General features: G+C 25.4%; 1 protein-coding gene across 1 annotated transcript in view; it reads right to left on the minus strand.

Moving 5' to 3' along the window:
• Positions 1–24,231, minus strand: part of LOC100205632 (FACT complex subunit SPT16) — a 58,085-nt gene extending 33,854 nt beyond the window's left edge. Inside the window, exons 1-9 of the mRNA XM_065819908.1 lie at positions 23,888–24,231; positions 21,140–21,241; positions 18,526–18,681; positions 15,420–15,479; positions 10,930–11,022; positions 8,614–8,847; positions 8,278–8,518; positions 8,011–8,101; positions 3,634–3,707 (exon numbers count right to left, since the gene is read on the minus strand). Coding sequence (XP_065675980.1) covers positions 3,634–3,707; positions 8,011–8,101; positions 8,278–8,518; positions 8,614–8,847; positions 10,930–11,022; positions 15,420–15,479; positions 18,526–18,681; positions 21,140–21,241; positions 23,888–23,956 — 1,120 coding nt within the window. The 5' untranslated portion in view covers positions 23,957–24,231. The remainder of the gene's footprint in view (positions 1–3,633; positions 3,708–8,010; positions 8,102–8,277; positions 8,519–8,613; positions 8,848–10,929; positions 11,023–15,419; positions 15,480–18,525; positions 18,682–21,139; positions 21,242–23,887) is intronic.
• Between the last annotated feature and the right edge of the window lie 507 nt (positions 24,232–24,738).

Here is a 24,738-nt window from a genome sequence, read left to right on the forward strand (position 1 = left end):
ACCTAATTACCAACCTTAATGTGTTTGAGGTTGTCAAAAAATTGCCAACCTGATTTTATGGTAACCCCTTTGTGTCAACTCTTTTTTGCCGACCTGATGCCAACCTCTAACAGTTTAACCTCTAAGGTTGGTAATAAATTGCCGAACTCATTTTTCCTAATTTCAAAGGTTGATACATGGAAAATACAATTTTTTTCTCAAGATTTAATTTTAATTACAACAAAAAAAAAGAAGATATTGATCAATTAAACCTGTCAAAAAATTATGGTTATTATATCCTGAATATAAATAACAATCAATTTGATTATGATTATTTTTGTTTATGGTTATCTTCTCCTTATGGTGTGGAGCAAGGCAATGAAGGGCTCATCAAAACAAATTACTAGTTTGTTTTTTTATAGCTTACAGAGTAATTTTTATAAAATGGTATGTCAAGTAAATTTTTATATCTTGCTTAAATAAAAATATGTTTTTGCAATTCTTGTTACAAAGATGAGTGGTTCTCTAAACAGAAGTTAATGTGTGCAAAAAATGCTTTTTAATATAGTTTTTCAAATTATATGATATTTTTTTAGGTTTCAATATATAAATATAGTTTTTTATAACATCAATGGACGTAAATAATGGGCATATTTAAAAAAGTATGTAATGATAAAGATACAGAAGAAATGCTTATCTTTTCTTTACACTGTGCATTTAATCATTTGTAAACATATATTTTTTGAAATTCAATTTACAATTTTATATGTTCCATTTCCTTTTGGCATTTTTATAAGTTACATTTGCTTTTGGCAGCAATGTTACTTTATCTTGTAATTACAAGATTTGTGAATGAATTTGCTTTAAAATAATCATAATCTTAATGAATTTGCTTTAAAATAATCAATAATCTTAAGGATTGTTACAAATGTGTTTTTCATAAATGAAACGAAATGTTGTTTCCCTTTTTTGATACAAGTTTTCATATTAAAAAAACCAACATTTCGGCTATACTACTTACTTAAAAGCTACATTTTTAAAATATGAAACAATCTGCAAATTTTGAAACCAAATTTTTAACAGTTTTTTTTATAAGAGTGTAATCAAAAATGAAAGGTCTAGAATCTAGGTTACCTAAATCAAAAAGCATCCAAATTTTAGTGTATTCTTTAGTAAACTAACTTTTGTTAGTTTACTAAAGAATACACTAACTAAATATGAAATCAAAATTAATTGTTATTTGGGCATAACTAAAAAAAAGAAAATCATTTTTTTAAAATAGAAACCATCCAGGTTAAAACTATAGGATGGTTGCTATACACAGCAAAACTTTGACCTCAATTATCTGGTTATTGGAACAAAAAAAATCGGAGAACATTTTTTGTGATTAGTTTGTTTAGCTCTTCAAAAAAACTTTCTTGAAATTTAGTTACTAAATGTGTATAACAAAATTTTTTGAAAGCTTTTTCTGTAACAGACACTGGCCTATTAATACATTTTTTTATCTACCAGAACAAATAAGTTCCTGCATGCTTTACTTTGATGTTAGAAAAAAAAATTAACATAGCATAATTTTAGGGAGTCTTATTGTTTATTTTCTAACCATTGAAAAAATTTAGTTCGATTAAGTTTTCACGATAGCGTTATGATAAAAAAAAAGATGTTTTAGAGTAGGAAATAAATGAAATTTTTTTGGTTATATATTTTTATTTCATTTTTTACAAAATCAGTTTAGTAGCCCTGTCATTAAAAATGTTTAACAAATATTTATCTGCATGATTTTTTAACAGAAATTTTTTTGTCTAACTACCCAAACTTTGCGTGTTAAAAGTCGAACAAAATATTGTCTAAGAAATGCCTTTTACTACAAGACGCTATTTTAAATCAACTCCTGATCTTCAGATACAATTAGACAAAGTGAACACAACCTTAAGTTATATTTAAAATTTGGGTCTGTGGCATTGGATTATGGCTTCAATACTATGAAGCTGGGGGATCCAGTATATACTTTAACTATCTTATAGCCTGCTGCCGAAATGTAGTGCCCCTACATCAACTGAGGGTTTGGCATGGGGCAGCAATTCTTTCAATATTCTTAATTTTTTTTTATTCTGAAAACTCCTTGCGCTATAAAGGTAGGAAAAACAAGTAACAATTTGTCTAAACACCCTATAGTAAATATATACATGTACACACACATCAGCCCTCAGAAGTAGGAGGGCAACTTTTTTGCCTACTTTAAACTATAAGGGGTCAGCATCAGCTTAGCAAAGACACAAATTTCACAGAAAGGTTTTACCATAAAACATAGAAACAAAGTTGACAATTTATTGCTCACCTTTAGGTTGGCAGTTAGGTTGGCATTGCCAAATGCAGACCCTAATTCCGAGGGCTGATATACCATACACAGTTATAATAACCTATACAGTCTTAATGAAACTTAAAGCCAACGCGCAAAAAAGTGCTGGCCAGATGGTCATTTTTAGATTGGCATGCACGATTTAAAAAATAGTTAAAAAAAACCCAAACGTTATATTTAAATTCTAGATAAAAAAATAAAAATAAAAACGATAAAAAAAATAGAAATAATAAAATAAGTAAAGACGAACATTTTATTTAATTTCAAAATGAAGTAATTAAAAAAGAAAGGCAAAACGATTGTTTTAATTATAATTCTAAATAAAATAATTCATAAATGTGTTTTTACAACTTTTTCATAAAAAGTATTTGATAAACAAAAAATATTTGTAGCAATTAAAAAAAAAAACGCTTTTATTTTTCTGACAAGCGGTTTATATATGTGCTTGCCAAATTTTTTGCCCAAGTGTGGGCGAGTGCAAAAAGGCTTGAGTGCAAAAGTGTTGGCTAAACGGAGAAGACTGCCTATATAATATACATCTTATTTTGTGTGTGAGTTCATTATGATGCTCCCAGAAGTTTTTATAGCCTTATCACAAAGCACTGCAGAAAAGCATTTAACTTCTTCCTGACCCATGTTGCTTATTGGGCTGGAGCCAGCATCAAACCTCAGACATCTCGGTTCTGAGCTAAAACTTTAACCACTGCACCACAGCTGCATTTATGTTTATCATTATTTCATTTATGCTTAACATTACTGTTATGTTTTTCATGACCATATAGCAATTTTAAATCCTAATGAATTATTTAATTTATTAATATTAATATTTTTATTAAAAATAATTACTTTATAATAATTTAGCTTCATAACTTATAAGAATTTTATAAATAAATTTTTTATCTAAATTCTAAATATCTGAAGTACAAATATTATTTGTTGTTTTAACATAATAAATATTAATTATTTAGAATATAATATTTAACTGCTATCAAAAACAAAATCTTTTGATTGGTAATCAATCAGTTTCAACAACTTAACTCTTTCGCTGTACACTATAAAGAACAATTTTGCTATTACCAATAACACAGAAAATCACTTTTCTTGCCAAGTGCATAGGATAACTCTTGTTAGAAATAGCACAAAACATTTTATAGAAATAGAACAGAAAACATTCACTAGAACATTAGTCCTTATATGGGTTTTATGGGCAAATGGTGTTATTGACACATTTTGATTAATGCAACTTTTAAAATTAAACAAAAATTAAATTCAAACAAAATATAAATATAAAAAACCTGGTTTTATTTGCTGTGAATGTTTTGAATCTAATAGTAAAGAACCTTCGCGAAACTCTATTCCAGTAACAAACCTGTTTAAACAGTAAACAAACCTGTTTAAAGCACAGTGCAACTATAAAAGTTAAAAGTTTAACAAAAACTTTTTTCATGATTATAATTTTTCATTTTTGATATTTTTATACTTTTTATATTTATTGTATGCTGTGTTTGTAGACAGATTTAGTTTATTCATTTTTTTAATACTAATTTACTTGACTAAAGACTTGAAAAATAGTAGGTTGATGAGTCAATAAAACATGATGGGAGAGATTTCTAAAGGGTTCAAGTGAGGGAAAAAAAACTAGACAAACAAAAGTTTTTAGAGCATGCAGGGACAGATACTGTAAACAAATGAGACTTAGCTAAATGACGAGTCAAATGAGAATGAATTTTAGTTGATGGAACTAAACTTTTGTACAAGTACTATCATGGTCGCTGCTCCTTTAAGTAGCGACCATGATAGTAATGTAGAAAAGACAAAGAAATGAAACTATAAGACGATGGGAAAGAGGCTCAAGCTTAGCAGATAAATTGGTCAAACTACGCTTACAATGCGTTTTTGAACCTTGTCGAGAAGAGAAAGAGCATCATTAGAAGAACTAGCTCAAATATGACAACAGTATTCCATACAAGGAGGAACAAGAGATTTGTAGAGATAGAGAATGGAATCAAGAGTAAGAAAATGGCAAGCACCATAGAGAAGCAACCTTAGCTGATGATAATTTAGCTATTGATTGTATATTTGGTTTTCATGAGAGGTCAATAGTAAAAGATAATCCAAGAAGACATAAAGGACTCAATGAGAGGGTTGCCATTCATTAATATAGTAATGTTGACCATATTGTGATAGTAATTTGCAGTAAATAACTGAGTTTTGTTAGAGTTAAAATTTATAACCCACTGTGTGCCCCAATCTGTTAGAGATGAGATCAGATTCAAGATCGGCTGTCTGTTCTAAGCAATTGAAAAGAAAAGATTTTTTGTCAAGATAGGAGTATAAAGTCGAGTCATCAGCAAAAAGAGCTACTTTAGATGTAACGTTGTCGGGAAGATCATTAATGTAGATAAGAAACAAAATAGGACCAAGGATTTACCTTGAGGTACCCCAGAAGTTACTGGAAATAAAGAAGAGTGTTGGCCTTTGAGGATGACTTTAATAAAGCAGTTAATAAAAGATTTGATATTCTCAAAAACTTTCCTATACACACCATATGAAGCAAGCTTACGGAGAAGACCAGCATGCCAAACTTTGTCAAAAGCTTTATATATGTTCAGAGCAATAGCCCTAGCCTCACCGCCTCTATCTAATGCATGATAAAATCTTTCATTCACAACAGTTAGCAAGTCAGCTGTAGAGTGAGAGGATCGAAAACTGTATTGACTATCTGAAAATAACTTAATTGACTCAAGATGGGATGTGAGAAATTTTTTCATCAGACTCAAAGACTTTGCTAATATTAGAAAGAAGACTGATTGGATGATAATTGGATGGGTTAGAATGTTCCCTGGAGTTTTTGACAATTGGAGCAACAGATGCTATTTTCCAGCAAGCAGGAAAAAAAGACTCAGTCAAGCGCTTATTTAAATAATGATAAAATTATAATAGTAAACAAATGAAAAATGATTTAATATAAAAAATTAAAAAATGAACCTTAAAAAAGTGAAAGCTTCATAAAAAATGAAACAACATTTATATATATAAAAAAAGACATTTAATCACTCTTCATTGCAAGCATGTTTATTTAATGTTGATACAAACCATGGTTTATTAATAATGACACAAACCATGGTTTTATTACTTTATCTAAAACAATAATTAACTAAATTTATAACATTATGTTATGGACAAAGTTTGGACAAGCTTTGTCCATGTAAATCACACATTTAGACACGAGTCTTAATAAATTTATGTTAAGTAAGACTTATGATGTGAAATAAAAGTACAACTTATATATTTTTTATAAAATTTACAGCATTTTGGTTATGTTTGTTGTAATTGTAAAGAAATCTACTGCAACATATTTAGATTTAGAACATATTTATGAAAGAGGACTTTCGTATATACATATGAAAGTCCTCTTTCATATGTAGATTTTGCCTGAATAAACCTTAAACCTCAGTCAATATGTATGTAATGAAATTCCATATACAAAAATGTACAAAAAGTAAAAGTACTTAAACTCCACCCATCCCTATTACAGTATGACTATACTTATGCAGACCCAAGTATGCAGCAAATAATATACATAGATACACAAAAATATCTATGCAAGATATAAAGGAGGATGCAAGGAGAAAATTACAGTGTATGGCTAATTACTAGTTACACTGAAAATTAATATATTACCTATTATATATATTCTTATATTAATATTGGTGCTTCTAACCTAAATAAGTTTTATTTTAAAAAACATAAACATCTATTATTATTTTAACCATATATCTAAGAAAAATGACAATACAAAAATATTTTTAGTATTTTATTGGTCCGCCTTTTGTGGCAATTAATGTCTGTATTTATGTTTATCATAACTGTTATATTTAGCGTGCAATTCTTTGTTTAATTTAAATTCCTGATCACTATACCAGACATTATTTAGTCAAAAAGACTTTTTTTGTTGGGTAAAGTTTTCTCAATTTTCTGCTTTAAAGGCGGAAAATTGAGTAAAAACTTTACCCAAAAAACTAACAAATGACTTGTCTTTTAAATTTTGAATAGGGAATCATCTAAAAAACACCTGAAAAAATTAAAATATTAATATAAAAACTCTTATGATGAATTAGTCAGTTGTCACAACAAACAATTAAACTAAATTATTTATAACAAAAATACTCAAATTTTTCCCAATCTTCAGCTGACATGTTGGTGTTATTTAGCCCACTTTTAATACTTTGATTTTATTGTGTAAGTTTTAGCTTTTTGCAAGTCTGTAATGTTTGAACCCTAGTTCTACTATACAACGTGTTATAGTTTTTATATGCAACTTCTTGTAGTTCTTCTATATGTCTTGTATTTCTTCTATACAACATCTCGTAGTTCTGTAAGAAATCAATACACCTGCTTCCTGTATGATTTTAGTGTTTTCGTACTTTTTTATGGTTTTTAATACAAATTTAATGAATTTATTTGTCTCTCAGTGTAGATGCATAATCATCCACATTTTTCACCTCTGGCACGTAGGGTAATTTTCTTGTCAAGTTTAAATTTGATTATGTTTATTATCATTACAAAAACATTAACTAAATTTACAATCTTAAAATGGAAGTGATTAGAATGTTTTAATAAAGCATATATTTTTTGGTATATCTTTAGACATTCCAATTATTAGACACTAAAGTTCAAAAATTTTAAGTTAAATCTACTTTAATTTAATTTAAATTCACAAGTTAGAGTCACAAAACGCTAAACATAAAGCAAAAAAAAAACTATAGAATTGTAACACACCATTGCCGCGAAACAGCATAAAAAATTTAAATAAATTGATGGAGCAATTAAATAAAAAACTAAAGGAGCAATTAAATAAAAAACTGAAAGAGCAAGTTAAGCCACAGTAACTATTGACTGGAATAAATAAATAAACTCAGAGTCAAAAAATGCTTGTTGAAAATGGGCATCACAGAACATGCCAAACCAAGTAAGTCACTCATCCAAGTAACTTTTATTAGGAGCTATCAGTTTAAATCAGTTTTTTTATCGCTGATGATTTCAAGCATTTTGTAACTCAATATTTTTAGGTTTATTTTTAAAATTTACACAACAAATTTATGATATAACAAAATATAAACAAATTTTTAAATAACATATAAACAAAAACTATGAACATGTTAGTAAATATAAAAAAAGTAAAAAAAACTTTTTTTTAGAATATATTTTTTTAAAAGATTGTTTAATTTAAAAAGTTCAGGTATTTAAAAAGTTATTAAAAGAAAACTATTAAAAAGAATAATGCATCATAAAAATAAAATCCAATTAATTTAAATTAAAACTATAAAAATAGTATAAAATAAACTTTTATATATTTACTAACTTACATGTTTATTACAAACAACCATGTTTGGGCAGAATGAAGGGGACTGAAGGTATATTTTAATCATTTTTAATTATAGTTTATTTAATTTATGAAGGTCAAGGGGACTACTAATCAAAAAAATTTTTTAACATATTGAAATGATATTGTAACTTTGTGATAACAGTCACTTCCTCCTTTAAAACCAATGATTTTTTAACTCCTTTAGACAGGTCTCTGGGGAGGTTAGAGTACTGATAAACATAAATACAAGCAAATCTAACAAACAAGCCTAAAAATGTGTGAAAAGTAAAAAAAAAAAATGTACCCTATATTTTTAACAAAATTATCTTTGAGTTCAGGTTTTGTACTCTCAATGTGTTTTATTGTTTGCAAGTAAACAGTTTCAAGTTTAACTCCTAAAAAAAATTAAAATAAATAAAAAATTATGTCTTCTTTATTACAGAAAAATCATTAAGAACTAAATTATTTTTTAAAGAATATTTTTGTTTTAATTTTATCTCTTTTCTTTTTCTATTTTTTCAATCTAAAACTCAGTTTTAAAAGTCTTATTTTTTGTAATAACAACAATTACCTGGTCTAAGTTTATCAAATATGAAATCAAGTACAGCTAACAAATAATTGTAAAGCTGTTGCTGTTCTTCTGTTGGTTCGACCATTAATGTGCGGACAATGTTTGAACAATAAAATTTGTAACGCACACCCAAAGAACATGTGATGACTCCAAAATTTAATTTTTCATCAGAACTGACTGCACTAAACTTCAAGTTAAAATTGCCACCACTTTGAATAATAGGTGAATAACACATCTCCACCTGCAAATTTTTCAGTTTTAATTTAGCTTAACTTTTTAAACTAAACAAAACTTCAAAAAAAGAAAAAGTTATATTTATAGCATAAAGAGTAAGACCTGATCACCATCCATGCCAGCTCCTAAAAACTTTTTACCATCTAATGCTTGTTCAATTAAATCAGCAAGTTTAGAATGTTTTACAACTTTTTCCTCATCAACAATTTTGACAACTTGTTGCTTAAAGAACTTATCAAATAATGTTGAAGTTACATAAGAAGCTTTTTTTATCAAATTAACTTCTGATTCATCTTTAGGAGCCATCAAATAAGCAAACTGAGAAGATAAGTCAACCTAAAAATTTAAGAAAAAAACCTGAATAGATTGTACTAATGCAGAAATAAATTGTCTGAATTTTTACTTCATAGAAAAGAGATAATTGTTTCAAAAGGGACATTGCTTGACTCTGGTATTCATATATTTATGTTTAAAAACTTCGGATATTGCAAAATGATACTATATTCTTCAATGTTATTACTTTTTAATTATGAAAAGGTATTCATAAATATAAGTAAAATTATAAACATGATATAAAATATATATAAATAGATATGATTATAATAAAAAATTATATATAAAAATATTGTTAAAATGTTCAATTTAAAACTTATTAGAAAATTATCTCAAATATAGGAAAACTAAAAATGACATAAATATATCTGCTGCCTGAAAGATCTTATAAAAGTACCTAATCAAAGTCAATTTTTTAGCATTTTTCAGACATAAAACATTTTTACAAATTTTTATATACTTACATTAAACACAGTGCTTGGTGTAGTTAAGGTGATTTACAAATTATTCGAATGCTTTTATTTGGAATCAGCATGGTTTTATCAGCGTATTATGTCCTAACAAGAGCTTTAAATGGTATAATTTTTTTTGCTGTAGGTTTTTTTAATATTTAAAGAAACCTTTTTTTTATATATATAATTTTCAAAAAATTTTTACTACCCATAATAGTGAATATAAAGGACACCATTTTGGAGTCTTTAGATCAATTCTGCTCATCAGCGTTAACATGAATTTAGTTAAAATCTTTTGAAAATGTTCCTTAATTTACTATTGATCCTAGTTCTAATTGGTTCTGACATATATTAACTATATATAGTTGTCAAAACACAATATTTCTATCAATTTTCACAAAAAATACTAGAATTCTGACCAAGAAAGAGCTTATAATTAGGAAAAGTTGCCAATAAACAATCAGAACAGATCATATTGTGAAACTATGTTTATTTCACCTTAAAAACGCATTTAAAATCTTCTTCAATTTTGGACAAGCAATTGTGATTTTAAAAAGTTTTTTTTTCTTAAAAAAATCTTCGGTCTGGGTTTTTTTGCTATAAACATTTATAATTTATGATACTGCAAAATTTTTCATTTTAATTTTTTTCGTCTTTTCATAATTCACAGACTTGATTATTTAACGGAAATAGGTAGTAGTTAACAAAATATCATGCAGATGCTATAATAATTTAAAATTGCCTTAACTACACCAAGTGGGATATATTCTGATAAATAAATATAATATTTTATGATTCTATTTTTTTCCCTTCTTTCATAATTATATAACTTTTATAATTTATTTTGCAGCACAATTAAAAAGTATTAGCTTTATCAACTTTTTTGGAAAAATTGAAAGTTGAAAGAAATATTCGGAAATCAGGATATATCTGGAGTTCAGAATAAATCTGGAAGAAACATAACCCCTGAAGTATTCACAGTTACCAAAAAAAATATCAACCTTGTCTATAGATCTTCTGGTGTTTTATTCCAATGAATAGTAAATAAAAATACTCAGATCATTCATTCATTAATATCTCGACACATGCATATTATAAGTTTAGACTATATTTAAATGAAACTTTGATAAATAATTCTTCAAATTAAATTAAGAAATAAAACATAGAGAAGTCATTAATATTTAAGTATTTACATTGGCTAAAAATAAAAATACTTATCTACCAGATGTTCTAAAATTTAAATATTTACATTAGTTAAAATTGGGTATATTATTTATCTACCAGATATTCTAAAAACCTTATTTTATTGACCATAAAAAAAAAAGCTTAAAATCATAAAAACTATTTTTGAGCAAAAAAATATAAGTTATAACTACAACAAAATGCACAAATATAATTTTAGTTCAAGGTATTACATATTTATAGTGTGCATTAGTTAGATTTTATCAAAATATAAAATCCATAAGAACAGAAACAGAATGACATTCATTTATTTACAATCCTCATTCATATTTGTTCATAAAAAAAGCTTTGCAATTCAAGGAAATAAATTATAGAAAATAAGTTGTAGAAAATAGAGAATTTAAAAAAAAAAACTACTAATATCAAATTAAAAATATTTCTAATATCAAACCTTTGTGAATGATGCAGCATCTAAAGCTTTTTTCCAACTTTCAGCAAATTCACCTGTGAACTTATCTTTTGGAAACACACCCACACTTTTTCCCTATACAAATTTAAACTATTTTTTATCTAATTAACTAAAAAAGTCTTTAACTTAAGTCTTACCATAAAATGCAGAAATACTTTAAAACTTCAAAAAAAAAAAAAAAAAAACTTTTTTTTTACTACAGCGAATTTATATAAGCATTTGCTCACTTTTATTGCTTATCTTAATAGATATGGCTTTTTAGAAAAAGAAGAAAAAAAACAAAGAATAATGAATGAAAAGATTGCTGCCCCATGCCAAACCCTCAGTCGATGTAGCAGCACGAGTCAGGCTATTTGTCAGTTGATGTATGAACTGAAGCCCCCAGCAGCAGGCTATTTCAGTATAATGTCACACTGCTCACTTAAATCAGCAGTATAAGATATACATACATTTATATGATGTGTTTGTATGCATTTATTCTAAAAATATGTATATATACTAAAAATATTCCTTTGATGCAATTATGTAGCCTGAATGGGCGACTATTAATGTTTATCGACAGTTACGGTTTTTGTTTTTTTTTAATTTAAAAAATCTAAAAAAAGAAAAGTAACTATCTAAAATAATAATTATTATTATTCTTTTGAAGTTAGTGTCAAAACTTGTTTTCTGCATTTTTTATCAAAACATAGGAAAATTGTACGAGCGTTTAAATTTATTTAATAAAATACTTTCTTCAAACAAAAATACTATTTTATTTTTTTTACAAATTTTATTTAAGGATTTAGAGATAAAGTAATGGAACTAAATTTGCAAAGAAAAAAAAAATTCTTTGGCCTTGATAACAAGCGCTACGCATCTCGCTTTTTTGGTAAATGTCAAAAGTGTTCAGTTTAAGCAAAAAAATTTTTGTTAAATATAAATGTTGAAATCATTCAGTTAACCTTTTTTTTGGAATATTTAAACTATCTTTTATCAGAAAATATTAGGCAGGCTTGTTCGGGAAGCTGGAGCAATCACTCTTGATTACTGACCACAGAAATATTATTTAGTAGTGAAAAACTGGTTAGATTTTTTAGTTGTTTTGAGAATATATAAGTTTGTGTATGTCCATAAAACAAAAAATTTTTGTTTTACGGAGATAAATAAACTTATTTGATATTATAGATTTTATATACTAATAAAATGTATAATATATTAAAAACTTTTAAAACAAAAATTTTTTTAAACAAAAAATTTTTGTTTTAAAAGTTTTTGATATATTATAGATTTTATTAGTATATAAGTATTTTTTATTTAAAGAGTATGTGCTTTTTATGTAAATGTAATTTTGTGTATCTGTTTTTTGTTCTAATGTAATCTTCTAAAGCAATTTTTAGGATTTATTTTGGAAACAAAAAGACTTTCAACAATGATTGCAATTTCAATGAACCTATTAATAACCATTCAAGTTAATTAAATTAATTATGAAATAAACATACAAGAAGTTTTTAGTTACTAAACACCAACATGCATACAAAGTAACTCGCAGATGAACAAGTACCACGCCAGAGGTCACGCCAGAACACAAATAAACATATATATATATATATATATATATATATATATATATATATATATATATATATATAAATATATATAAATATATATAAATATATATATATATATATATATATATATATATATATATATATATATATATATATATATATATATATATATATATATATATACATATAGATAGATAGATAGATATATTGATATATAAAAGTTATTAAGATATAGAGAAAAGTTTCTTAGATATTGGTTTACTTACTCTAATTATTTTCGCTTTAGTTGTTACAAACTCGTTATACTTAAACTTAAAGTTACTTTTTTCTGTTTTAAATACTAATTAAAATTAAAAAGCCCACTCACTAAACATCATCAGCAGTATTGTGAAGCAGTTCCGCTTCCTCTTTATAAAGTTTTTTTAATCTTTTTAGTTGATTTCTATCTAGTTTATTTAATTTCTACAGTAACCCAATGATTTAATTATTTGCTTATCTTACTAAGAAGAATTGTTTAAAATATGTTTTAACTACTTTAAACTTTTCAAACTACGCGAAGCATAAAACAGTTATTTAAAAAATTAACTTTTTTATTTATAAAATAATTTAGCTTAAATAAAACTAAAACTGGTGTTAGTTTTATTAGAATCTTGTTGGACTTTTTGGGGCTGGGGCTATTTTTATTTTAAAGGCCTTTTTTATATGCCACAGCATAAAAATAACTAAAAAAAAAAAGGCCTCCTTGACTATTTAGGGGCCCATAACATTGCGGGACCTGGGGCAATAGCCCCTTCTAACCCCAACCCTCCTAATCCAGCACTGAAAATAAGACACAAGTATATAAATAAAAATTATATTTTACTCTCTGATAAATAAAAAAATATTTGTTTCCTTATTAAGCAATCCTAAGATACTACTTTATATAAAAAATATCGCTTAATTTTATAAAAAAATTATAAGAGTGATGTTTTGAAAATATTTTTTCTAAACGTAATTTATTTTGCTTTAAGATTTTTTGCATTAAAAGATATTTTCTGTCTCTCATCAATCCAATTAGTCTTTTTTTTTTTTTTTTTTTGAAATGTTCTCAAAACAACTAAAAAATCTGGCCAGTTTTTTGCAACTAAATATTATTTCCGTGGTCAGTAATCAAGAGCGATCGCTTTTGCTTCTTGACCAAGACTGATTAGGTCATAAAAACAATTTAATAAAAAAGGAATTTTTTTTTAAAAAAAATCATTTTTATAAAAGTAAAAAACTATTTTTATAAAAAAAAAAATTATTTTTATAGACTTTAAATTAAACATGATTTTAAAAATTTTAATTTATTTTAAAGGAATGTTAAATACTAAAACGTTAAATGAAGAATTTAGTTTTAAATGAATGTAAAATAGTTTTGCATTTTTAATTAAAGTTTTTTTTAATCGTCTACTAACTAATTCATTAAATAAAATAAGTCTCTTCATTGTATATTATCATAGATTATTATAAGGGAAAAGAAATTCAAAACTTTTTTTTCAACATAAAAAGTGCTTTTGTTTAAGATAATTTTTTTCACAAATGCATTTTTTGTTTCTTATTAATTCAATAAAGTGTAAAATTCTGTGTAAAGTTCCTTTGACCTAATACATTTAAGAATATAAATTATGTTTACAAATATCTTATTGGTAACTGAAAAAATTTATATATAAATTGTTTATAATCTTTATTTAAAATATTACATTAAATATATTAAAATTAAAATAAATAAATTGTGATAAACAAACAAAAAATTATTAAGAAATAAATAAGGAAAAATAATCTTTTTCAAATACCAAATTTAGATTCAATTAATAATCTCTGTTAAATTAATTTAAATGAAAAATGACTAGAATATGTGAGAAATCCACTGAATGCGAAAATTTTTATATAAAAATAGTAACGGGCAACTCAAAAATTTGGCGGGCGACCAAAATTAATGATCTGGTTGCTTTCAGTCACCCTTCTGGTGAATGGCTAAAGGTCTAATTGTACATCCCTGTATACATATATACACACATAAATATATGTGTATATATATATATATATATATATATATATATATATATATATATATATATATATATATATATATATATATATATATATATATATAAAATTACATTTTAATGACAAAAAAAATTTAGAGGAAAAACTAACGTCATGTAACTTAACTCAAATCCTGTTACATTGCATAATAAAAAGTACTGGTTCCTATCAGCATTAAAATAACTAAATTAAATTTATTATTAAAATGAATTTAAATATTAAAAAAGTTTTTTTCAAAATTTTAAAAAGCAAAATTGTGATAACTGTAATGAAAATTGTTTTTAAGATTTTTAGACAGGAAATAATTAAATATTTGAATTTACTTTGAAAATGCTTCGAAACAGTTTAACAACTGATTTAATTTGCACATTAAACTGTATCTTTTTCAGCAAAATAAAAAATTTTAATAAGTAAATAGAATAAATAAATAAAAATAGTTTAAACAGTATACATAAAGTATTATAAAAACTAGATCAACTTCTAAATCAACTTCAAAGTCAATAAAACTTTTTAAATGTTTTTGTTCAGCAAAATATTTAAATCACTTTAAAAAATGTTTTAACTTCAAACCAATCAATCATGTAACTTAATTTATGGATAAAATAAATTTTTGGTAATCAAATTTAGACTCAGTATAAGTATTTTTTCAAAATTTTGTACCAAACATAACAGTATGCATAACATGACAAAGGACAGTTTTCATTCATTCTTTTTTTTAATGGAATGGAAAAAAGGAAGGAAAAAATTATCACATGAGCATGCATAGTTTTGCTTTTGGAATAAGCTCTGAAAGTATTTTGAATAAAAAAAGTACTTTTAATAAAAAAATTTCTTTCAATAAAAAAAGTGACTTACAGATTTGCTCTTTTTCACAGCATCAATGAGTTTTTTAAAGTTATCAGCATCGTTATCTGTCTGTAAGGAAACATTTTTTAATTATATAAAAATAAAAAATTTAAAAAACACACTATTTACAATTTTAATTTATAGATTATAGATTATCTAAATAACACAAAATTTAAGAAAAATAAATTACAAAAACAGGGTTCTCACTATCAAAACTGATGCTAAAAGTAAGAATTTTAAGGAGATTTAAGAAGATATTTTCCTAATATTTGAGGAGATTTGGTCGCAAACAACAACTTTTTGAAAGAAAAAGTAAGGAGAATAAAGGAGAAAACAATTACATTAATTTACAGAATCTTACTTTTTTCATTAAATTTTAAATATAAACAGAGAAATTATTATAAATTAATATATTACTTTATATCTATAAATATAAATATATATATAGTAAAATAATAGGCTTGCTAACTATCAAAGAACTATATACAATGCTGCTCAAAAATTTAGCACACATAAGATTTAAGTTTCATTTTTCTTCTTTTAATTGAATTTTTAGGCGGTAAACTTCTTATGCCATTTCAGTTTGTTTTTTTTACAGTTAATTAAAACATACCTTATATAGAAAAAAAAAAGAAAAAAAAATTACGTAAATTTAACCATCTATTTTTAAGTTAAACAGAGACCACTAATTAAAGCGGTGTAAAAAAGCTGCTCATAAGTTTAGCACACTTGCACTTCTATTGTCTTTTAACTGCCGCTCTTTACTTTTTGACGTCAAATTTTTACTAAAAAGTAAATTTAACTATCCATTTTTACATTTTAACTAAACAAAAGCTTCTAAGATATACATAGTATGTATTATCTCATTTGAAATAAACTTGGTATTTTTCGCTTAAATTTTGTCCATAATTTGACCAATAAGATGGGAAAAAAATCAATTAGCTCTGAAATAAAACAGCGTATTGTAGGACTACACCTTGGTGGTTTCAACAGTTCTGAAATTGCTCGAACTCTTAAGTCTGTATCTTGTTCATGTGTACTCAGAACAATTCTAAAATTTGAAAAAACTGGCACTACTGCAGACAAAAACCGATCTGGACGACCAAGAATAACAAGTATCCCCGATGATAATAGTATCTATAGAATTGCAAGAAAAAACCCTAAATACTCAGCCAAAGAGATTGCACAAGAAGTAAATTTGGCTCTAAAAAATCATATCTCAAGACAAACTGTAAATAGAAGATTGATTGATCAAAAACTTTGTTGCTACATTGCTGCTAAAAAACCACTGCTTAAACCAATTGATCGGTTAAAACGTATCAAATTTTGTAGAGCTATTTTAAAAATGACTAATTATGAACTAAAAAGAATAATATTTAGTGACGAATCAAACTTTACAGTTATTAGCCGAAAGAACAGAGTGATTATCCGAAGACACTATAATGAGATGTTTCGTAGTCGCTTCATTGTGCCGCGACTACAAGGTGGTGGAGGTTCTGTAGGCATATGGGGTTGCATCACTTATGACAGCCCAGGTCTCTGCTACTTATACGATGGTCTTATGGATCAACATAAATATATAGAAACGCTTGAAAATCATTTTTTCCTGACTGGAGACATCTTTTTTAGCAATGAGTCGGGGTGGCAGTTTCAACAAGACAACGCTCCTTGTCACAAGGCGAAAACGGTGACTATTTGGTTTCAAGAAAACAACATTAAGGTACTTCAGTGGCCAGCTAGATCACCTGACCTTAATCCAATCGAAAATATATGGACTGTGCTGGACCGCAAACTCACTAAAGCTCCCGTAACATCAGCTGAACATCTTAAGGAAAGTTTGAAAGAGTCGTTCGACAGCTTATCAACTAATTATTGCAGAAAACTTTTTGATTCAATTAAAAGAAGATGTGAACTATGCATAAAGAACAAAGGTGGACATATCCCTTATTGATCTAGCTATTAAAGCAAACTTAAATCCAGATGTGCTAAACTTATGAGCAGCTTTTTTTTAACTTTTTTTTTAATACTAACTTTGATTATAGATATTTAGTGGCAGACATTTGTTTTTTTTAGTTGTTTTTCTCTTAATGTAATTAAAAAAGTCAAAAAAATGTTTCGTTTTTTAAAAAACCCTGAATTTCTTATTTTTTACTTTTATTTCATTTTTAAAGAAAAAAACGCAACTTAAATCTAATGTGTGCTAAACTTTTGACCAGTATTGTATGTTCTTTTTTATTAATAAGTATAATTTATTGACTTAAATAAAATTTCCTATAACTTTTTAAGAATATTCAAGGTTTTTAAGGAGGAGTGGGAACCCTGAAAAATACCAACGATTTTAAATGCCTTTAATTTATTAATTTTTTTTTATTTTTAAAAAACATCTCTTATTTACCCATTAAAATCTTAAATAACTTTTAGGAAGATACTTTTTTTATGTAATTTTGCTTTATTTAATAAAACAACTTTTTTGTTGAAAATATTAGTGAACTCTTGCATGTTCAAGGAAAAAATTCTTTTTTTTAATACAACATTAATGAATATATACTTATAACATTAACGTTACAAACATATGCTTGTAACATTAATGTTACAATCTTTCAAGAACTATAAAAAGGGTTTTTGTATTGTGCAAAAGAATGTTAGAAATAAAAATTTGTTTGAAAAGAAATGTTTTTAACATAAACTTGTTGAAGTTGCAGTGTTTAATATTTATGCTCATGGTTATGGTACGGTAACAAAACTCAATTACTTTTAAACACCATCACATTCAAAGAGCTTTCTGTGAACAATCATAACTTAAAAATCAGTTCATAATAAGGATTTAGCAAAATATTTAATTTCTTTGAGTATTTAAGAAAACACACAAACTCCCATTGTAAATATTGGTAGCTTGCAGTCTTGTTGGAAGTAAGTTTTTGTCAAAAAGTGAAAAACATTTAATATATATAAAAAAAAATTAATATTTCATCTGTGTATCAATCATTTATAAATGTGAACAAAATAACTTCGTTTGAAAAAGCCTGATATATAAAGAAAATAAACTTATTAGTAATAAATATTGCAGGTCATTAAAATTTAATTAAATAATATTTAAAAAGTTCAATAAAATCACCTTATTTCTCAAAAGGAGAGTTACTGGTGGTAGACCTTCAACTTTTGTTTGAATAGGTTTTAGAAAATCTATTTTTTTCTTGCTAGCGAGAAAATATATATGTGATTCACATAACACCATGAGAGTGTCAGTTAGTTCATAGCCTAACAGCCATTGCTAAACAAATAAAAAAAAATGTATTATTAACATTTTACAGTTAACACCCAAAAAACACAAATTTAAAATATCTAACACCTTCAACGTTTTGTCTGCATTTAACTATTTCAAATTTCTTTGATTCTTTTAAATATTTGGCCTTTAAAATACCTAATTTTTTATTATGTTTATCTTATATACTGCATTTTACAGTAAACACCCAAAAAATAGACTTTAAATTATCTAATAATAACTCTAATAATAAATTTTAGTTGTTTTGACAATTTGTATTGTGATTTTTCAATGATTAAAACATTAAAAAAAAGTAATCACAGTACAAATTGTTTTTTTTTTTAACGCCCAACATTCTACACTTTATCGTTTACACAGCTTTCCATAAATCCATTTTTTTATTTAAACAATAAAAGAGTAAAAGCATATTTTTACAATCAGATGCCCTTGCTGGTACTAGCTAGTTTTTCAGATTTTTTTTTGTGATACGACCTTATCTACTATCCATTGTTTATGAGCTTCATTTAACTTTATCCAAAATAAAATTAGAATTTTTACATCAGAGTTTTCTTATTTCTAGGTAAGTTGCTATCACTACATAAAAACTAGTCCTAATATAGAATTAATTTAACTTAAAAATATGATGTCAACTTGTCAGTATTAGGGTTGACATAAAAACTTAGTATCATACAGACAGTGGTGTAACCTCAGGTTTTATCGCCCTTTGTGTAGGAAAAAACTAAACGAAATTGATTAAAATACCAGACAACTAAAGTACGAGTAATATGACATTGTTTAATTAGAAATAAATTATTTTATATTAAAAAAAGAAAAATTATTCTTGTTTGATCTTCTATCAGTTTAAACTATATAAATTGTTACTAATTTAAAATACAATGACTTCTCTTATTATAATTTTTTTTTATTAATGTTTAACTTTTTGTTTGACAATGTTTAAATAAAAATTTGGCTGACAAACAAAAGGTTACGCATTATTAATGATTCGCATTTCCATTTAAAATGCAATTATACTTTTTAAAAAATGATACATCAGATTTTTAAATTGAAAATGTAATTTTGAAATTTTTAATCGAAAAAGAAAACACGAATCAAAATGTAATTATAATGTTAAAAAAAAATTTTGAATTGCAAGAAAATGTTATTTTGAATTAAAAAACATTGTTGCGCAATGAAACATTTTGATATGCAAGCATGTTTAATTCAATTAAAGGGGACTTCTTTTTATTACATTTAGTAAAATTTTATAAAGTGGCATAGTGTTTAACTATTTAAATGTTTTTAAATGATTTCTTTAAAATAATCACAAGGAACAAAATCTTTATAACTTAAAACATGTTTTATTATTTAAAAAACACTCGTTTGTGAGAAATAACTGTCTAGTCATCCTGCAGAGCTATTGGCTGGTGTTTTTTTTTAGATTCAATTTGGGGAAATGAGTCATCTCATCCTGCCGGACAACCATGACATTACACAGCAGATGTTAGCACAAGTTATTTGAGAGATCATTACAGGTCATTAGTATAGTGGTTTCAAGGATAAATTTTTTGTAACAAAAGAGAGAAAGAATTTTAAGCGAGAAAGAATTTTATGTTGATAAAAAATTTTAAGTTAATGTGGACAATTATCCACATTCTTAAATTTATTAAAGCACTTAAATAATTTTTATTATAATTTGTTTATATAGTAGTGTAAAACTTATTTTTTTTAAAACAAACAAACAAACAAACAAAGATATCTTTTGCCCAGGAAGATTGTCTTTGTTGATGCCATATCTAGCCTTTACTTAACCAAGAGCTGTAAATATAGTCAGAGTTAACTAGAAAAGCAAACCTTACTAGGCAGATAATCATACAGTAGATTGTACTAGATTAAATGTTAACAGGGTGATCATGGTGATCCTAATCTTGACCTGAGCGGAGTAAAATTTTACAGAACATGAGTAGAATTTTTTACAGAACTACTGAGTAGAATAATACTTTACATAAAGAGAATTACTGAGAATACTTTACATAAGTAGAATTACTGAGTAAAAAGAAAACTGTAAATGACATCATGAAATCAAGTGAAAGATCATGAAATATAGTGAAGTTGAAGGAAAACGTGATTAAAAAAATTTTGAGCCCTAAATAAAAATTAAAATTGTCTAAAAACTATTTTTGTGAGTATTTTTTTTAATATAGACTTTTTATATTCATAATTAAATGAGTAAAACTTTTTATCCTTCAAAATATTTCAAGATTTTTTTTTAATTTTCATATTTTTAGTTTTTAACTTAAAGATGTGATAAGTTTTAATGTCTCTTAAACCAGCACTCTGCCACTACACCAATGCCACTTAATACTTAAAATTTATAATATATAATACTTTTCTTTTCTTTTATATGGACTAAAAAAATATTGTAAACCTTAAATTTTACATTATTTTAAACCCTAAATTTAGAATTTACTTGAAGAGCAGTTGATTTGCTGTAAATAATGTCCTCATCTTGTCCAACTATAGTAACAATTGCATCAGTATTTATTGTCAGACTTTCATCTTGTGTAAATTTCTAAAAAAAAAATTCATTTGAAAAAACACATTTAGTTAAAACATTGATTATTCTTTATTATATATTAAGTCTTACAAAAATTGAATAAGACTATTTTTATAATTTGACTTACATTAAAATTACTTTTAAATAAAATATATTAAAATTTAATTATTAACGTAACTTAAGTTTAAATGATGTATAGTATAATTTTTAATTTTTAATTCTTTTCTTGTTTTTGCTTTTTTTCCACTTTAAACCTTTTTGCTTCTTTTTTTCACTTAAAACTTTTTTGTTTGATATTTTATAACTTATCAGACTTGATAATAAAAAAATTACCAAAATTTCATTTGATCTTTTAAAAAATAAAAGTATGTTTTTGCAATATATAATGTTGATGTCAAATTTGACTAAATTGACTAAAAGTTGTCTAGTTGACTTTAGTTGTTTATTTTTTTGTTTTCTCTTTTAAATTTTTATCTAATTCATTGCATCATAGCAATATTTATGCCTAATTAAACCTTTGGTTATATGATTCATTATACTTTTTTGTTTACTCTATTGCTTCTAATTTTCATAAATACTTTCATACAGGGCCATTTCAAGCTGATACTGAGCCCTGAGAAAAATTAAATTGTAAAGTTCTAAAATTTAAATGTCATTTATAGGATCCAAGGTTCGAATTAAAGCAATAAAATATAATCTCAAAAATATTTTTTTAGAAATATCTCCCCCCTTCCTCCCTCAAGAGGGGTTGCGTTAGTATAAAATTGTATCTTTTATATATTAAATTGTAATTGCTATTTTCTTTAACACAACATTTCTTATATTTAAATATCTCATAATATACTTTTTTTGGTAGGTTTAAAATAGCTTAAATAACCATTATAATTTACAGCTTCAGTTTTAAAAGTTTAAGTTGCTAATATAATGTAACGTGAAAGAAATATATTTATTAATATTACGACATTACTTTTAGTAATTGTTTTTACAAAACATAATACTTAAAAACGTAAAAGTAATAATGCAAATATTACAATATTTAAAACATTTTAAACAGTTATAAAAAACTGTTTAATACCCCCTTCATACAGACAATAAAAACACACAATTTAAAAGCATATTAAATTATTATTGTAAAAAGGTGTATAAAACAATAAAACAATTTTTTTTAAACAACACAAACTAAAAAAAGGGCAGAGCCCAATTTAACTGTGTAAGTTTGTTAACCTTCTAATGCATCATCCATAAATTATGCAACACTAAATTTATTTAAAAAACAGAAGTAGAAAATTTTTACTAAACTTAATGCACTATTTTGATTTTTTAACCTTACTAAGGCTCCGTGAGAGAAAACTTTTGATCTTTTTTGTTTTGTTTATCAGTAAAATTTAGCGTTGCATAATATATGGACAATCCCTAAACATAATAGTATAATAGTGAAACAAAAATTTTTTTCTGAACATGTTTTTTAATGTTTATTCTTGAAACTAGCATAATTTGTCTCGGCAATATCATTAGAAGATGTATTTTAATTTCTGTGGCACTCCTAAGCTTTTCATGGATATTACATTAACCTGGTGCCTTAAATTTTTATTACATGCTAAATTTTTATTATATGCTAAACTTTTTTAAATTTTAGACCCAGTGCAGCAAAGGTATGGAGCAGGAGAAAGAAATATATGAGAAGGGAGGAGGAGGAAGACAACATTATTACAAATTCCCAATTTCGTAAAAATGCTGTATAAAACTTATTCCTGGCTAACACTTTGATTCTATATCTTTAAGAATGGCCAAAAAAAGCTAAATTAGAAAAGAAAAAAAATCACAACAAAAAAAGAAACAAATTGCAAAAAACAATTGCGATAGGCTTAATTGAGCCCTGCAATTACATCGTAAATGTGAATTTAAAGATTTTTTGATATGTAGCAAGAATTTAAAGGGGTCTCTAAATTATTTGGACCTAAGGGAAAATTGTCCTATTGTTAGAGCATTTAATCATTATTATTTAATATTGATACAAAACCGCTAACCTCTCTCCCTCCTATTGGGTGATGTAATTTGTGGATGAACCCTAATATTTAAATGATATAATACTGAAAAATAAAAAGTAAATATTACTTTATTATTTTTATTACAATATTTTTTGAAAAAAAAATGATTTTTTATCAGGCTGTTACTAACGAAAAATTAATTTTTAATGTATAATTTTTATTCGTACCACAAGTGATTATCTGAAGCAAATCTGAGATAGAACCCATAAATCTATTAGGTAATTTGATATGGAATGGCCCATTATTTGCAAATAAATAAAACCTATCTAATTGTAAATCCTTCCCAAAATATAACAGTAAATAATAAAGAATTTATAAAAAATTTAATCAGTCAAAAATACCATTTAGTCAGTTCAAGTTGATAAATAGTATGCGAATAGTTTTTTTAAAATTAGATAAATGTGGGATTTTCTATTTTATTACAACTTGTTTAGTTTTAGGACAAAAAAATGTAAGTTTCATTCAAATAAAAATGTAATAACAACAATTTATTCAAACATGAATAAGTTAATCGAAAATGAAGAGATAACACTAAAATTTTGATATATATTACTTAATATAATTTAAAATATTATTTTATAATTTATTTAAAGTTAATATTAAATTAACTTACTTTCCAATATTGATAAACATTTTGAATTCTTTTAAAAAATATATCCTTGTCAACTAAAACGTTTGCCATTCTATTATTGACTCTTAGGAATAATGTTATATTGACTGTGGGTCACAATCTCTTTCTAATCGATTAAGAATTATTAATTAAGAGTTGAACAAAATAAAATGTAGCACGCTTTGGCGGGAATAGACAGTTCTTCGCGGACTAAGACTGTTCTCGCGGACAAGGACTACTCAAGAATTTTTTGATTGTAATTTTTTTTTTCCATTTAGTTAATTTTTTAATGAATTATTGTAACTTTTAGAGGGCTAACCTACTCTTGAAAATTAAAAGACCTAAACAAGTAACATGAGGTTGAACAACACTCTCATATTATTTCTTGTTAAAAGTATTTAATTTAATTTTAGTTATAAGGGTTTAGTTTAAAGACTTATTTTTTAGCTCAAAAAACTCAAGGGGGGTTTGGGGTAGCCTAGCCACGGCTCTGTCAACTATATATGCAACGACATGTTTTTTAATTGTTTAAAATTCGAAAATATATTTAAATTTTTGTTATTTTCAATTAAATATAGTCTTAAATATATTTAAAGAAAATATTTAAAGTTATATTATGTAAAACAGGGTAGAAATAAAGGATATAGTTATGAAAATGTTTATTCTTTTGCACTTCACTAATTATAGACATTTAAATGTTTAATAAACGTTTTGCAAATATTTTTCGATCATATTGTAGCAGTGTCGGATTAATACTTTTAGAGGCTCGAGACAATTTTGAAAGCAGGAGGCAATTTTTGTGCCACCGTGTATTAGGTGTTTTTAAATGAAACCTAAAAAAAAAAACTAAGGTT

The sequence above is a fragment of the Hydra vulgaris genome, chromosome 15 (genome assembly GCF_038396675.1).
Source record: "Hydra vulgaris chromosome 15, alternate assembly HydraT2T_AEP".
Lineage (NCBI taxonomy): Eukaryota > Metazoa > Cnidaria > Hydrozoa > Anthoathecata > Hydridae > Hydra > Hydra vulgaris.